Consider the following 16,302-nt stretch of genomic DNA (forward strand, 5'->3'; position numbering starts at 1 on the left):
CAGCTTTGCAGACAAACACACCTGAGTTCAAATCCTAGCCCTGCGACTTCTAGTTGTGGGAACTTAGGCAGTTATAACCACCCTGTTATTAAGCTTCCCCATGTTTACTGCAAGAATTCCATGAAACTGTATCTAAAGGTGCTCAGCACAGGGCCGACCACTCAGTAAGTGCCTGGGGAACGGGAGCTGTCGTTTTATCCTTGTTGTTGTACAAATGCAGCAGGCACGGCAGCCATCACCTCTTGGACCCAATTATTTACCTTCCCTGGGGACAGAACCTCCCTTTGCCCTGGCAGAAGGCAAGAACCAAGAATTCCAAATAGACCATTTATTTTCTAAGAATCAATATATTTCCTTCCTTTGAAATAAATACAAACCAGTTTGAAAGGTGAGGGAATCTATGGGAAGAAGGGAAGTGGGGACAGGCCCCAGTCTTTTTTTAGTACCAAATGACTCTGGCGCGACCGGAAACGCAGTTACAAATGAGAATAATTTAAATTCTCCGCTAATTACAGTATTTACAACAGCAGGGGAGGGGGTCACCTAGTGCCCCTCTTCCGGGCTGGACAGACATCAATCCCACTGCTAGGCTGGGCAGATGCCCGCTCACCACACCACCTGCAGGGGCCTCAGGCCACTAGGCAGTTACAGAGTCTCCTGGCATGAGCAGGCAGAGGTGGTGGATGGCCTGTTTTATGCAGTGTCCTAACCTTGGCTCACCACCCTGTACTACAATGCCGTGAGGTCTCTGGAGCTTTCTGGCCTGTGGGACCTCCCCTCTCCTAGCGCAGAGCCATGGGCTCTCGGAGTGTTCTGTACAGTCCAGCTGCACTCAGGGCGGGAGGGACCTCCCCCACCCAGCTTCCCCTGAGACTGGCCCCAAGACCAGGAATGAGTCAGTGCAGAGGCCGGTGCCACTCCAGGACACTGAGCAAAGGGGAGGAGAGAGGTGGCAGGGCACTGTAGGTTGGGCTGTGCTGGGCAGTATCAGTCACTATCGCTGGTCTCGCTGCTCTGCTCCCCCTGCACCTTGCTGCGGTGCTGCAGAGCTCTGTGGTAAGCGATCTGCACTGACTTGCGGATATTGGACTTGCGGCCTTCCAGCATCTTCTCCTTGTCGAGGTCCTGGTTCACGCCCAAAGGAACTAGCTTAGTCCTGGGCAGCCACTGCCTGTAGGACAAGGTGAGGATCAAATAAGTCATCTCTGGGAGAGCAACAAACACCAGCCTTCCTCACTCCTTCATTCATTCAAAAATGAATGAGCGCCCACTCTGGGCCAAGCTCTGGTGGGCACTGGGGTTACAGCGATCAAGAGACAGTCCCTGTCCTCTAGGAACTGCTCACAGTCTAGTGATGAAAAGAGCCCAGTCAACAGTCACAGCGGGGGGAGGTGTGGTGTGGTGGTGAATCACCACAGGGTATTTATGGGTGCAAAAAGGAGGAACCCTGACCTAACCTGAAATAGTTACCCTGTCCTATAGGCTCCAGGCAGACTTTACTGACATTAAATATCCTCTGCAGACAATTAATAAAAAGACTACATATGTAAATGTAACAGAACAGGGATTCAGAGGCTGAATGTTTATGCCTGCTTTATCCTCATCTTGTCACCATGGAGGCAGAGGTGGAAATCTAAGACTAGAAGCTACCTGAGTCTGGGTGGGGAGCCACCCCCACAAGTGTCACAGTCACTGATGGTCCTTTGGTTCCTAGCTACAGCTGTTTGTCAGCTACTGCCCACTCAGTCTCAGTCTCATGGTCAACTCAACCCTTTTGCTCAAAGATCTAAGTCCCTCCCCCACTGATTTGTGATAGTCCAGTCTGTCTGTTTATTGCTGGAGTTTCCTAGCAGCCTGTCTCTATACCCAGGGCTGCATCTGTGGCTGTGAGTCACATCTAATGCTCCCCTCCTCTCTTACCAGGTTCGCTTGTTGTCAAAGAAGAGGACGAGGTAGAGATGCTCTCGGGCTTCCTGGGTCATCTGCTCCCCAAGTTTCAGCACCTCCAGTGGGGGCACAGGGATGGGAACCCCATGGTGGAACATACCTTCCCGGGGCATCTTTGGATCAATGATCTGAGGGTGTAATAAGACCTTGGTTTGGTTCAGTCCCCTTCTTCCTGAAGGCTTACCCGACCCAAGAATTTGGAGACTACCTCTGAAGAGGGGACAGAGAAAAAGTTATCATGCTACTATTGCTGCAATGCTGTCCTTTGGCTTCCTCTCAAACTATTTCAGAGCCCAAGGGGCAAAGGGAAGGAAAAGAGAGAGATGGAAAAACTAACCAGGGACCTCTAAGTGTCTATCTGCCAAAGACCCTTGTGTACTCTGCAGCTCAGCAGAGAGTAGGAAAAGTCTGTTAATTGTGAGTCTGCATTCTGGAGTTGGAAGGGAAGCGGTATGACAAGAAAAGCAGAAGCCTACCAGAGCTGGGTACGAAGGATACCCTCGGCACTTGGCCCACACCAGGTCCAGAGCATCCAGGGGGGAGTCCTCGTCCTCCGACAGCCAGCCGGCTCCCCGGCCCAGACTCTTCCTTACCACTTCACAGGAATGGGAGAGAAGGGATGGATCAGCAGCCAGGGGGCTGGCAAGGCCCTGACATTGGGCCCCCGGCATTCTGGGCCTTGGGCGAGGGTACTTACTGCTGTGGCCCACGCCGCGGCCAGTGCCCACGGAGTAGGCCTCGTTCTCAGTGCCTGAGGTATCTTCACTGCTGTCCTCTGGGAACGTGCCCCGAGAGAAGGAGGGCTTGCCCCGGCCTTGTTTTGAGGGTGTTGTGCTGTGGAAAAGACAACAGGAGCTCAGCTCAAAGGAGCAGAAGAGTGGGGAAGGGCATGGTGGGTGTCCTCTCTTCTTTAATCCCCCAGGGTCTAATGCTTTTGGAAAGCAGAGTCTACTGGAAGCATTTCAAACTCAAACACCTTGAGGGGCTTGGCTGTGATTTGACTGATGTGGATTTAGCAGCGGTGGTGATAAGTGCATGCACTGTCTAAAGGCAATATTGGCTAGATTAGCCAGATCTGATTTTTAAAGAGAATACAAAAACTGGGATAACCAAAAAAAGTATGTCTGCAGGCCAAATCCAGGCCACAAAGCATCAGTTTATGCCCTCTGCTCTAAAACATCAGCTTAACCCAGGATGGTTCCCTCCATTTCATTATAGTGACATTCTCATCTATTTCATTTATTTTGCAGAGAATGTTGGGTTTGAGCCATCTTAATCTAGGATGAGATGGATGCTACCCCACTTCCCATAGGAAAAAAGGAAGGGCATCCCAGAGGCAGGCCTTGATCTGGAGGGCTGGTACCTGGTCCTGTCTGAGGCAGCGCTGCTGCTGCTACTGCTGCTGGACTCAGAGTCTGAGCTGCTCCGGGGAAGGCTGCAGTCATTACGGTATACCAAGAAACTCTTCTTCACTGGCTGGTTTCCACCACTGAAGCCATTGGCTGGTAAGTCTTGGTTGGGGGGAGGGGGAGGAGGAGAGGAATCGGTCAGGAAGATGTAGATAGGAGATGGCATGGGGGTAAGAGGGACTTAGAGCTTGGCTTCCCCTTCTGTGCTGGAAAATTCCTCCAACCTTGGCCAGCAGAGCTAGCTCTGGACAGTGTCCACCACAGTTGGCCACAGCCCTGCCCCACCCCTTGGCAGTTACTGGCCTTAGGACACAAATGGCCTAAAAGGGCAGGAGATCCCCAAGGAGGGTGAGAAGAGAAAAGGTGAAGTGATACAATGGAGGGGGCCCTGGATGGGAATCTAGCTAGATCAGTGTCTCTAGGCTTCAGTTTCCCCATCTGTAAAATGAGGGGATTGAATTAAAGGATTCCTGAGGGCCCTTCTAGCTCTGACATTTTATAGGCAAATGGAGGGATAGGTGAGAGTTATGTTGGGAGGGATGGCAGCTTTGCTCACTCTCTTGAGGGGGCTGGGTGATGGTGAGGCTCACCCATTGGGGGGTCTTCTGTGGATTTATCACTGTCGCTGTCTGAGCTCGAACTGGGCCGGGGGCTCCTACCCCGCTTGCGCTGACGCAGGGAGCCCATGATGGGGAGCTGGGGGGGCCCCACAGGACTGCCTCCGTGGCTGGGGGTCATCTGGCTCTCCCGGTTTTTGGGGGGCCGGCCCGGCCTCTTGGGCGGTCCAGCTGTCTTCGGGTTCTTTTTGGAGAACAGAACTGAGGTTCTCCTGCCCACCTCATGTGCGGGGGTTGAGGACATGTTGGGACCCAGGCCTGGAGCAGAGAAAGAGAGAAGGAGAGTTGGTGAGGGGCCTGATGTGGGAAGGGTAGATGTCCAGGGTATGCTCTGGGCATATAGGACCATTATTCCACTAGAGTTGGGAAGATGATTTGAGGGGCATGGAATTGGGAACATTTTCTCTTATACAGATAGGCAAAGAGGCAGCTAAGAGGCCCCTGATTGGGGAATGAGGTAGAAAGTGCAGCTAGCTGTGCAGGAGGGACCTCTGCCTTGGGGAATGGCAGGGGCTGAGTGTGTGCTGCAGAGTCAAAGTCTAGCTTGCTTTGGGGTCCACCTTGCTATGAGGTTCAGACCTTTGCTTGTCTCCTGGCTGCTGCTCTCCTCGGCGGCACTGTCTGTCTGCCCGTCCTTGTCACAGGCTGTTGGGTGGGGTGTCAGGCTGCCCCGGCTGGAGGGGCCATGCCGCTCAGGCCCATCTCTTCCAGTTTCTCGCTGGTGGGCAAGCTTCCGCCGCAGCGCTGTCATCTCTTTCTTGATCATCTTTGCACGCCGTGAGCGGCCCACGCTCTGCTTGCTGGCATTCACCTCATCTAGCCGCTCCAGCAACAACTTCAGCTGCTCTTCCACTGGCAGGTGCTTTTGGTTCTCCAGCAGAACCAGCCGCTCTTCCTCTGCTGCTAGGGGTGGGGATGGGGGAAAAGGTCAGACTCAGGTAGTGCTCTGGTCCCCCTGAACCTGGGCAGGCAGTAGGAAACCCACTTTTCTCCCCTTAGCTTCTCACCAGGAACAGCTGTAAAATAGCAGCACCACGATGAGGAATGGGGGGCACTGCTATCCATTCACCCAGTCTGGCTTCTTAGGGAGCATTCCTGGGGATAGCTCACCACTGCTCAGCCTAGCTGCTTCCTGCCTACACTGCCTGATCCCAGGAGGGGACTTTTAGAAAGCTGTTCATCCCTGGCATTGGCCTCTATGTGTGTGTGTGTGACTTATCACCCACCATCTTCAGTGTGGTGTGGGGCCTCATCTCCAGCCAGACTGTGGGGGATATGCATGCCCGTCTCAAAGTCAATGCCCATTTTTTCTGCCTGGCGCCGGGCCTGGCGGAGCACAGCACCACCCTGCTCTCGGAGCCGCACTGCCGCCCGGTAGAAGATGGTGTCCTTGGCATTATACTTGAGGCAGTTGCTGACGATGAGGTTGAAGTCCTCCTCAAAATCATCAAAGTTCAGGTAGCGGTAAGCCTCCAAGTTCTGCTTCATGGTGAAAAAGTCCATGGGCTTTTTGATGTGGTCTAGGTAGTCAGGTACCTGGGAAAGCAGGGTAAGTGTGGCTAAGTGGAGATATGCTCCTCATTCCCCCAAACTCCTGCTCCTAACAAGCCCCCACGAAATGCATCCAGCAACCTCCTCCCACCACAATTAGAGGCAGGCATATAGCACAGGGGAAAGGAAAACTGGATTCTAGTCTTAATTTTACCAGTCACAAGCTGTGTGACCTTGGCAAGTCTCTTAACTTCCCTAGGCATTCTTTTACTCGCCTGGAAAACAGTAATGAAATTACAGCCGAATCTACCTCCTAGAGCCATTATTAGGCTTCAGTAAGAAAATGGCTAGGGAAACCCTCTGGCAATAACACCACCTTGCATTCCTATAGCTCTTTTTACTTATTGTTAAGACTTATAAGGAGGCTGCTGCCTCAGGCCTCTCATTTTATACCTTTTAGAGAGAAGAGTCTGCCAGTCAGGACCTAGGGCTTCAGAGCTGGTTCTTTAGGTGCTGAGCCTTCTAAAGTCTCCGTTCTAGGGTTCAGCACCCCGAAAGTGTCTTCCTGCCCTGGGATTATTCATTTGGCAGACTCAGTCCCTGCCTCTGGGGAAGGAGTGCAGATTGCCTCCCATTCTGGGCCCTTAGGGTATGACAGGGATAAGACAGAGTCCAGGTGATGCATGTGGCTCCAGTTCATCTTGGAGCCCCAAAGCCACCAGCCCCTCTCTTCAAGGTCCCCTCCTAGTCCCTGGCCCAGACCTGCATCAGGGGTCCAACTGGGAGAGGAACAGAAAGAAGGTGGAGTGAGGGGAAAGGATTCTTACTTCGTCCAATTCGGTTACCTCAGACAGAGGGACCGGCTCGCTGAAGATGTTGCCTGTATCCTTCTCTTGGAGCTGCTCCAAGGTTTTGCGAAGAAGGATGAGGAAAGGGGTCAGCTGCATCTCCATAGCGATCTGTTGGACCTTGATCTGACACACACAAAGGCCCAATCAGCCTGGCCCAGGCCAATCCCTTGGCAGAGAGGTCTGAGGAGATGGTCGCAGCTGGTTTGGAAACTTGCCTTCCTTCCCACCCCTCACCCCAAGTTGGGCATACTCACTCAGGTCTACCTTCTTCAAGGCCCCACCCAGTGAAACTTTCCCCCGACTACTCTGCCTTTCCCTTCTTTGAACTCCCAGTGCCAGCTACCTGTATCACATAATTTAGGGTTCCCTTCATACTCTCCTGTGACATTTTGCTTCCGGTGGGCCTGAGAGCACACTGAGTGTCTGAAGACCTGACTCCAGTATCAGCCCTGTTGCTTCCTGGCCAAGGGACACATACTTTTCCTTCTCCTGGGTCTGTTTACTCCTCTGTAAAACAGAGCTGGCCCAGGAGCACTCACCGTCTCCCTTTTGAGTTTCTCCCGCTTGCGAATCAGCTCGACCAGCAGCCGAGCTCGCTCCAGGTCATGCCGGAGCCGCTGCCAGGACTTGAGCTGTTCTTTGAGGGCCCAGTTCTTATCCTCAGAATCTCTCTGTAGAGGCAAAAAGGGGATCAAGAGATGAAGAGGGAGCCAGAGGAATGGCCAGAGGGGAGGAGAGCCCAGGAAACTTGCGTTGAGGGCAGGTAAAACCAAAGAAGGGAGCACAGTGATTTACTGGCAGGCTCATCAGCTAAAGTGAGAGCTCCTCAACCTACGAGTCCCCGGGCCTGGCACAGAGTCGATGCTCAATATATGCTTATGGACTGAATGAATGAATGAACACATTCCACTGATCTAATCCCTAAGGATTTCATCCTGAGCCTGGTTTGAGAGCTAGCTTAAAGGAGGAAACAGCCTAAGCCCTTGGCGCACTGGAAGCCATTGTCACAAATCTCAGTCCTCGTCCCTCTGGCCCTAGTTCCCAGAGCCCACAGGGAATCTGACACAGTACCCCGACTTGGTCACAGTTCCTCTGAGACTGCAGGTGTGTCTGCAGGCGACGTAGCAGTGGGACCCCATTCCGTGACTGCCGCTTCAGTGTCCAGTAGCTGTGCAGCCTCTGCATGAACTGGCTCTTCCTTTGGATGGTCAGGCGGTTGGTGATTTTACTGAGCCTGGGAAGCCGGGCAACAAAGAGAAAAACCAATTGGGCTCTGATTTTCTTAAGCAGAATGGGGGTCTCTGGTCAGTGAGAGTTCCTGAATGGGGCTGAAGAGGCAATGTCTATTGTCAAAAAGGTCTGTGACACTGGGCTTAAGACAAAGAAGAGCAAACAGTGTCATCAATGGCACCTCAGCAGACAGGAAGCCAGGCTCCCAGCACTAAGCCAGATCCCTAACCCTGTTCACCAAGGGGTCTGGGAGCTTGGCCCCTAAGACTGCTCTTGTCACTGTAGCCCAGAGCACTGTGTAACCCTGGGATACCCCACTCAGACTGAGCATTGGAAGGTTTTAAAATGAAGTACGCTTGTACAGCAGTAAACTATAGGAAATTGAATACATACGGACAAGAGAGAGTTAAAAACAACTGATGACCGCAGCCCCCATTTGGACTCATTTGTGGCAGTAACCACTTTGCAACTCCTTGAGCATTTCCTTCCCCCTTTTTTCATTCCATTTCTCCCTTCAGGGTCAGACCATTTCTTCCATTGTGGCTGGTGGCTATTCCATCCTCTTTCTTCCTAACTTAAACCACACCATTAAAATGAAGGGCAGTTCAAAACACCTGTTAGGTCTGCCAGATAAAAGCTGAAGTTTCTGGCTCCTACTGTAAAAGTCAAGTGACCTGCTAGAGCTAACTTCTTTTGGAATTTTGGGTTTTTTTTCTTTAACTTCTATGTAACTCCTGATAGGAAGAAGATAACCCAACCCTGTCACCCGACTCAGGGGGCTGTCAGTCTCCAAGAGAGCTGCTTCTTCTCTCATCAGCCTATTTACCCGCTCCCAACATACCTGTGTGGCGGGATGCAGGGCACCGATACCACAGGTGCTGCTGCCCGCTTCTCTGCCAGGATCTTCCGTGCCTTCTTCATCTTGATCCGGGACTTGGCCTTGGCCTTCTTGACCTTCTCTGAGCTCCAACTCTTACCCTCATCCTCCTCCTCATCCTCATCCTCCTCACCCTCACTGTGGGACAGGGCAGGCAGGCGGCGCGCTGAACCGGGGGGCGTGTGGATGTCACAGTAGGCCGTCTTGCGGACGCTGAAGGAGGTGCCATTGGCACCTGTCTCCCGTACAGGCTCCATCTTCATGTAAAGGCCAGCCTGCTGGGCACAGGTCACGTGGAAGGCTGTGTAGCAGTTGGCCTTGTGGCACTGGATGCAGGCCCCTGAGCCCCGCTGTTTGCAAATGTAGCAGGTCAGCTTCCAGCGAGCTGGTGGGATGTGCTCGATGCTGTCGATAGGCTCCAGGAAGACTGTGTTGGCAAAGCAGACCTCAGGGATCCACAGGGCACATACCACATGGGCCCAGCGCCCATCATCTGTCTGCTTGAAGGCACCACCCTTGTTGGGGCACAGGGCACAGTCCACAGCACGGGAGGGTGACTGTAGGCAGCGGCGGCACAGCCACTGGCCCTCAGGGATGTATGGGACACCATAGCACTCCTGGTGCACAGCCAGGTTGCACATGTCACAGAAAAGGATGACATTGCTGTTCTGGCACTCACCATCGTTGCAGATACAGCACACAGCATCCTCGTCCACTAGCGCATTGGGGTCACCTTTATTGTGGCTCTCAAAGTAGGACTCTTTCTCCAGCCGATCCATTAAGTACTCAAAGATCTCCTGTGGGATCGGACTCACTCCTTCCGTCTTCCGCCGCTCATTCATGATATCCAGCCAGATGTAGTCCTCTTCATCCATGTCATACTCTACTTCCTCATCCAGCTCTTCCGCTGACTTCTCAATGTACCTGCAGTACACACAGGCAGCTCAGCATCATATGGTCAAGATTTCCCTCCCTTAAAGACAATGGGTTACATTTGCCAAGCACTTACTCCATGCCAGGCCTGTGCCTTTATACATGTTGTCTCATTCCATCCTCACCTTCATCCCAGGTACTATAGGTCCCATAATCATTACTGTTTTGCAGAAAAGGAAACCTAAGGTTTGAGGAGGTTAATTGACCTGCCCTAGCTCCCTTGTGAGAAACTGGTAACGCTGGGATATGAACCCAGGCCTACAGATTCCAAAGCTTGCTTCTTAGGTGCTACACTGCCGCCTTTGCAGTGCAGAGGCTCAGCCAGACTCCCGAAGGGAGGAGGGTGGGGCAGCTAGGACCCACTGGGTGGTCTAGATGACAGTGCAAAGCGTCAGGGGAAGGAAGGTCCTCAGGTGTCACTTGCAAATTATATATAAGTTTTAGCACTAGCTGGTAGCGTCCTAAATGGTCTTCTGTCCACTGGTGCAGCATCAGCTCAGGGCTCCCTCAAGCTCTAGGTACTACTGTTCTCTGGATAACCTTGAGAGATAAGTCAGAATAGCTAAGATATACTGAGCATTTACCATGAGCCAGGCATTGTGGTATGTTACCACGTTTATTTTCACCACAGCCATATGGTCAGTGTTCTTATTGCTCTCATTTGTAGATAAGGAATCTGAAGCTTTGAGAAGTTAATTAACTGCCCAACACAGACAGGTCACACAACCAAGAAGTAGCAGAGCTAGGATTCAAACTCCACCCTCCAGCACTCTCTGGGCCAGCAGGACTGGAGCTGAGGGCTGCTGCAGGTGCATGGGATACAGAGCAGACTCCTCACACCCTTGCCATGCTCTAAGTGGCCTGAACTCTAGTATTGGGAGCTACAATGGAAAGAATGGAGCTTTGGCTTCTAACAAACCTGGATTTAAATCCTAGCTCTGCCACTTTGTGACCTTTAGGACATCACTGCTCTTTTCTGAACCTCAGTTTTATTGATGATAGAATGAGACTACTACTACTTACTCCCAAAGATGCTGTCAGGATTAAGTGGAATTACAGAAATGAATGGGCTAAGTCTAGTGGCACACAGCAGGTCCTAGATTAATGTTAGTTCCTGTCCCTCCCTGCCCCTACTGGGGGCTCTGGGTGCTAGAGCAGGCCAGGTGAGCATAGGCTCTGGAGCCATGCTCTGTATGACTGCAGGCAAGTGAGCTAACCTCCCTGGGGCTTGGTTTCTTCAGCTGAAAGTGGTGACGCTAACCTGAACCTATTTCACACAGCTGTTGTGAGCATTAAATGAGTTAATGCAGGTAAAGTGCTTTAAACAGTACCTGGGATGGGGCAAGTACTCAATACATGTCAGCTTTATTATTAGCTTTTGTATAGCTCTGACCCACCTTGCTTTGTATTATAACTGTTTATGTGTCTAACTCCTCCACTACAGGATAGAGGCAAGGACCATGTGTGATTCACCGTACAGAAATAGGCACTCAGTGTTGTTCATTTGAAAGGCATTTTGCAGGTAGAAGAGTGGAGAGAGACTAAAATGCTGTGTCTATAGGAAGCAGCTTCTTTCTTAGCCCTGTACCCCTTCCCCAAGGTGACTGCAATGTCCTCATCCTTGAAAAAGGGTGTGGCTCAGGGCTAGTGTGAACCATCAGGCCCCTTTCAGGCTCTACCACCAGCTCTCAGACTCTTCTTTACCATGACACATGTGATGTTAAGTGATGGTGCATAACATACTCCCACAGTGCACCCAGATTACAGGCTGCAGCACAGATAAGGCAGGCTGCATGTCATGTACAATTCCTAGCACACCAGCTGACGCTCCACCCCCTCTCCCTCTCAAGAAAGCACATCAGATGCAAGCAAGAGAAAGTGATATTATTAGAGAGATGACCTCAAATCTTCTCAAATTTATATAAAAAGCAAATCATTTCCAAAACTTGGGTAGTTCTGCTAATAGTAGTAACAAATTACATGCAATACACCTCCCAACTGATTGCAGTACACCAGCTGAGAATGGCTGCCCTGGAGAACAGATCTCATCCCCAGGAGGAAAGAGTAAATCTGAGTGGTGAGAGGAAGAAAAGGACTGGAGCGAGCTGGGATGCCTAGCAGAGCAGAGAGTGCTGAAGAGACATTAGGAGGGACAGCAGGCCCAGAGAGGGGTCTGTGAGTTGGTGGTGGTCACAGCAGTCAGTGCTAACAGTAAAGAGAGTGGAAAGCCAGAAGGAGGTGGAGCTGGGCTGAACCAGCTGGGCTGGATCAAAGAGAGGACTGGCTGACACGTGAACAAGGGAGAAAGTGACATACCGGGCCAAATCACTTGGGTTCTCACAGATATGCTATTAAAGAACCGAGATTTAGTATAACATCACACGGACTGCACTTCTGGTAAAAACTACCTTTCATATAAAAACCTTTACAAGAGCTTCTCAGAGATCAGGCCTTTTGATTAGTTGACACCAAAGACTGCTTGTTAACTAACTCATCCAAATGCCCTCTTGGCCTTGGATGCCAAGACTCGGAGAGAAGTTTTATACTTGGTTTCTGGACTATCCTTCAGCTAGGGTTTCTGTATGTAGTTTCACCACCACACTGCCCCCATCCCTTCATTTTTATCTCATGTTGAACTAATTTAGCCTTATACCTGTGATTTTATTAGGAGCCACTGTGATTAATTTTTGGAAGGAAGTGGGGGACCAAAGAAACAATTAAATGAAATAAATCAAAGGGCCATTGGACGAATATAAGACATAGGTGATGAAAATACTGCTTATGTATGCTAAAGCCTGGGTGACAATAACAGAACAAGTAATGGGAAAATTGCCCTTGCAGATTTACACATTGCTTTGAGGACCTTATGAAATTAGTGTCCGTAGTCTTCTACCTTTATGCCGGCAGAGGAATATTATACCTGCTTTGCGGATGGGGTCACTAAAACACCAGAAGCTGGATGCCTTTCCCAAAGTCACACAATGATGGAATGGACAGGGTCAGGAACCAGAAAGGGATACAGTGAAAACAATGCAGCTTTGGAGTCAGAGGAACCTGGGTTTGAATCCCAGTTCAGCTATCTACTGGCATGTGACTTTCCTGAAGTCTGGCCCCTCTTCTGGACTCTGGCTCCCTCTTAAGTGCAGTGAGAACAATACCTACCTGAGAGAGTTGTGAGAATAAAATAAAGGAGTGGCTATAAAACACCCAGTGCATGTAGCAATGTACAGTAAGTGCCACTGTCATTAGCTGGGGCACTTTTCCTCTCACTGCCCTGGTAGTACCCCTGTGCTTCCACTATCCTTTATCCCTGCCACTCTCCTATCTGCTCCTTGTCATCTCTTTCCGGCTCCTAAGCCCTGCTTGACCAGTTTTCCAGAGTTGGGAGGCGGAGGTGGCCTTACCGATAATAGGAAGTCGGCCGCGGTGGGGCATCAGGGGTGTCCTGCTCCAGTTCTCGGTATACCACCTCTGGCAGCTTGGGAGTGGTGCTTGCAGAAGCATTATGGTGGTGGTGATGGTTGGAGTCCTTGCGCTTCTCCTTGTTCTTATGCTTGCCTGACTTGGGAGTAGCAGCCGGTGTCTCTGTGTTCTCCTTGTTGCTGCCATTCTCAGGAGCCTCCTCGGGGACCTCCTCATCCTCTGACACCACATCCAGGTTGTCAAAGATGCTGATCCGGTGGACGCGGCCATGCAAGTCCACCTCCACCATGCGTTGGGCCTGTGCATAGCTCATCACCTCACGGCCCGGTGACTGGGATACCTCTGAGGGGCTGGGTGACTGTTTGTTGGCTGGGCGTGACTGGCGCCCCTTCTTTTTATGTTTGCGGAGCGGAGTCTGCTGTGGAGGTGGTGGGTTGTCGTGGTCATAGTGGTACAGGTGGTACTCGATACCACTGTAACTCTTGTAGACCTTGCGGCAGGTCTCCACGGGGCACTCATATGGTGGCTTAGTTGCCCGCAAGTTGTGGCAGAAAGTCTTCACGTCAAAGTCCACCCCCATGCTGTCACATCTAGAATGTACAGATCAGTTAGCATAGGCCTGAGAAAGAGTTCCTGGCCACCCACTCTACTCCACTCCCTGCGGTCCTCCCTCTCTCCAAGGGACCTGACCAGCCCACCTCTACAGCATCTCCAAATGCCATCTCCTACACACCAGGGCCAAGGTCTTGGCCCCATGACCTCTGGCCATCCTGCCCTATCTCTCAACTCTTCTAGCCTAATCTCACATAATGTGGCTGATCTTTCTACCAAATAGCAATGATAATGTCAATCTCTTGATTAAAAGCCTCCTGATGCTCCCCACTTCCTTCAGCCTAATATCCAAATTCCCTATGAGGACATTCAAGGTGCTCCTTTCACTGTCTGGCCCTAGTCTTCCTTTCTAGACTCTTATTTTCACCAGTTACAGCTGTGCATCTGTCTACCCAGGGTAACTTGCTATTTCCTCAATGTTATAACCTCTCCTTTCTATAAGATGATCTCAATTTGGGATGCCTTCCATCCTAATTGGTGAGCTCCTACTCATTCTTCAAAACCCAGCTCAAATGTCATTTCTTCTGTTATGACTTTTTTGTCTCTCTCATGGAGAGCTGTGTTTCCACAGCATTCCATTCTTACTTCCACCATGGCACTTACCATACTGGAAGTTGTCTCCTCCCACTAGACTGGGAGCTGCGCAGTGTAGACATCAGAGCCTACCCACCTCTATATCACCAGTACCTGGCATATAGTGGACACAGTCTTTGGCAAATGAATGAATAACCTGTTGACTGAATAGCTGAATGAGGGGATCACCAGATTTGGAGCTGAGAGCGATGGATAAAGGCTAGTGTTACCCTGTGTAGAAGCTTGAATGAGTAGCCAATGATTTAGTCCTGGACTCAGGCAGAAATCATTGGATTATAGGAAGAATTAGTTCATTTCTGAGGTCTTTAGGGGAAGCCCATGCCTTGGCCCTGGCCCTGGGAGTAGTACCAGGCCTTAAGGATACAAACAGGAACATCACAACCCAGGCACAGTCAGCTCCAGGCTAGTCCTCAGGGCCCTCCTTTCCTCCTCTCCAATGTTCCTGAGTGAGTGGAGACAGCAGATGGCACCAGCCCCCAGGAAGCCCAGCTTGGTCAGAACCTGCCCCAATTTCTCCAGGCCTAGCTGAGTTCAACAATTCAGCTAGGGGCTTGGCATCATTCCAGGCAAAGCCACCCTGAGCTCCCATTCAAACAGTGACCACTTTTGGCCTCTCCTCCTGCGACTTAACCAAGCAAGTGGGCTACTCCAGTCTTTCTGTAAAAGCCCCTGACTTCCAAATCAGTATAACTACTCCTTCAACTCCAACTGACTTCTACTTCCTACCTTCGTCTGTCTCTAAACACAAACCAATTGGAGGCACAGACAAGCTCTCTTTCAATGATGGGTCCCTGGTGAATGCTGCGGCTCTGCTGCCCTGGTTCCCTAAGCAGTACAGAGCCCCCAGCAGATGTCCCGCTGGGACTCGGCGGCAGAAGCAGCGGGGAGGGAGTTGAGAACTTAGACCTGAAAGCCCTTGGGGAGGGCCCTGGGCTCAGGGGTAGGGCGGCGGCGGAGCTCAGGGGGCTGGAGGAAGTAAGGGGCGGGGGCCGGAGAGATCAGGTCGGGCCAAGGCGGTGCCCGCAGCCCTCTCCCGGATGCGGCGACGTTTCCCCTAGTCGAAGTGTAACAAGTTAGACAGGGCTCCTCTCCTGCCACTGGCCCAGGCAGCCCCGAAGGATACACTGGTGCCCCAAGATGCCGGCTGGGAGCGAAGGCACTGTCAGTTCTCCTGGCTGGAGTGGCCCAAGGTGCACTAGGGACGGGCAGCTCAGTGCGCGCCCCACGAAAGCAGCCTACCCCTTTCCCGTTGGCCACTCCCGCCCTGGTCCCAGGCCCGCACTCACCGGCCACCTCGAGTCCGGGCTCATCGCCGGGAGCGCCCGCCGGGGCTCCGACCCCACTTGGGAGGCCGGCGGGGAAAGACGGGCCGGGGAGGGGGATCCTCAACGCCGGAGACCGCAGACCTCGCCGCCCCGGCCCCCTGCCGCCCCACGCTCTGGCCCCGGCTCTCCGGGATTCCCGCGCTGACCCCTGCCGCTCCCGGTCCCGTCGGCGCCCGGGTGTCTCAACTCCGTCGGCCGCCGCCTGTTTCGAGAACCCCTAGGTTGCCCGGCCTCGGGATCCGGCGCCGCCGGAACAATAGAGGCTCCCGGAGGCAGCACGGGGACAGCGGCGGCGGCGGAGACGGTGGCGGCAAAGGCAGTGGCAGCGGCGGCGGCAGCAGCGGCGGCGACGGCGTCTGCGCAGGGTAAACGCGGCGCCGCGGCGCTGCCGAGCTGCACTTTCGCCACAGTTCCCCGCCGGCCCGCTGAGGCTCGAGAGGCCATTCTCTGGGACTCAGGGGCACCCCTGGACACCCCACAGAGCTTCTCTAGCATCTCTATCTTAGAGTTGAGTTTCTGGAGAGTGAAGTTGCGGTACTCAGGGTCCGGAGTGGTCGGGCCGTTGGTGGCGAATCTGCGGCCACGGACGGTGAGCGCGGGGCAGGTGGTGAGGAGCCCGCCCTTCTCCCTTCCCCCTCTGGCTCCTCCGTCCCTCCTCCCTCCTTTCTCCCTCCCTCCTGCTGGCGCCGCGGCTGCGGTAGGGACCTGGCCTTGGTCTCCGAGGAAACCGGCGAGGCGGGGCCGGAGCCGCGGGGCGGGGCTGGGGGCAGGGCCGGGAGCAAGAGTTACGCGGGCTGGAGCCTAAGGGGGCCCCGAGTTATGAGTAGGGGCGGGGCGCGGCTGGAAGAGAAGGAACCAGTCTATGGGGCCGGACTTTCGGGGTAGTGGGCGGGGCTATTTGTAAAGCGGGCCCCAGTAAGGAGAATAGGGGCTGAACGGAGCTAAAGGGTGGAGCTAAACAGAAGAGTGAGCCTCAGGAAAGAAAGGGCGGGG

The 16,302-nt window shown here is 52.7% G+C and overlaps 1 protein-coding gene across 15 annotated transcripts; it reads right to left on the reverse strand.

Annotated features, from left to right (window-relative positions):
- Window positions 1-327: 327 nt before the first annotated feature.
- On the reverse strand, window positions 328-16,130 carry BRPF1 (bromodomain and PHD finger containing 1). 15 transcript variants are annotated; one of them, XM_008543080.2, is made up of 14 exons: window positions 15,271-16,130; window positions 12,760-13,368; window positions 8,387-9,346; window positions 7,387-7,549; window positions 6,855-6,986; window positions 6,310-6,438; window positions 5,200-5,509; window positions 4,553-4,873; window positions 3,947-4,231; window positions 3,311-3,458; window positions 2,645-2,781; window positions 2,424-2,542; window positions 1,921-2,075; window positions 328-1,171 (listed from the first exon to the last, which is right to left on the reverse strand). In XM_008543080.2, exons 2-14 carry the CDS (start codon window positions 13,356-13,358, stop codon window positions 988-990), a joined length of 3,642 nt encoding a protein of 1,213 aa, XP_008541302.1. In that variant the 5' UTR covers window positions 13,359-13,368; window positions 15,271-16,130; the 3' UTR covers window positions 328-987. The 15 variants fall into 15 exon arrangements, with proteins under 15 accessions (XP_008541302.1, XP_008541299.1, XP_008541301.1 ...); XM_008543077.2 differs by having other exon boundaries at window positions 6,292-6,438; window positions 15,271-15,690; XM_008543079.2 differs by having other exon boundaries at window positions 4,553-4,876; window positions 15,271-15,685.
- Between the last annotated feature and the right edge of the window lie 172 nt (window positions 16,131-16,302).

This window comes from Equus przewalskii, chromosome 15, assembly GCF_037783145.1.
Source record: "Equus przewalskii isolate Varuska chromosome 15, EquPr2, whole genome shotgun sequence".
Classification (NCBI taxonomy): Eukaryota; Metazoa; Chordata; class Mammalia; order Perissodactyla; family Equidae; genus Equus; species Equus przewalskii.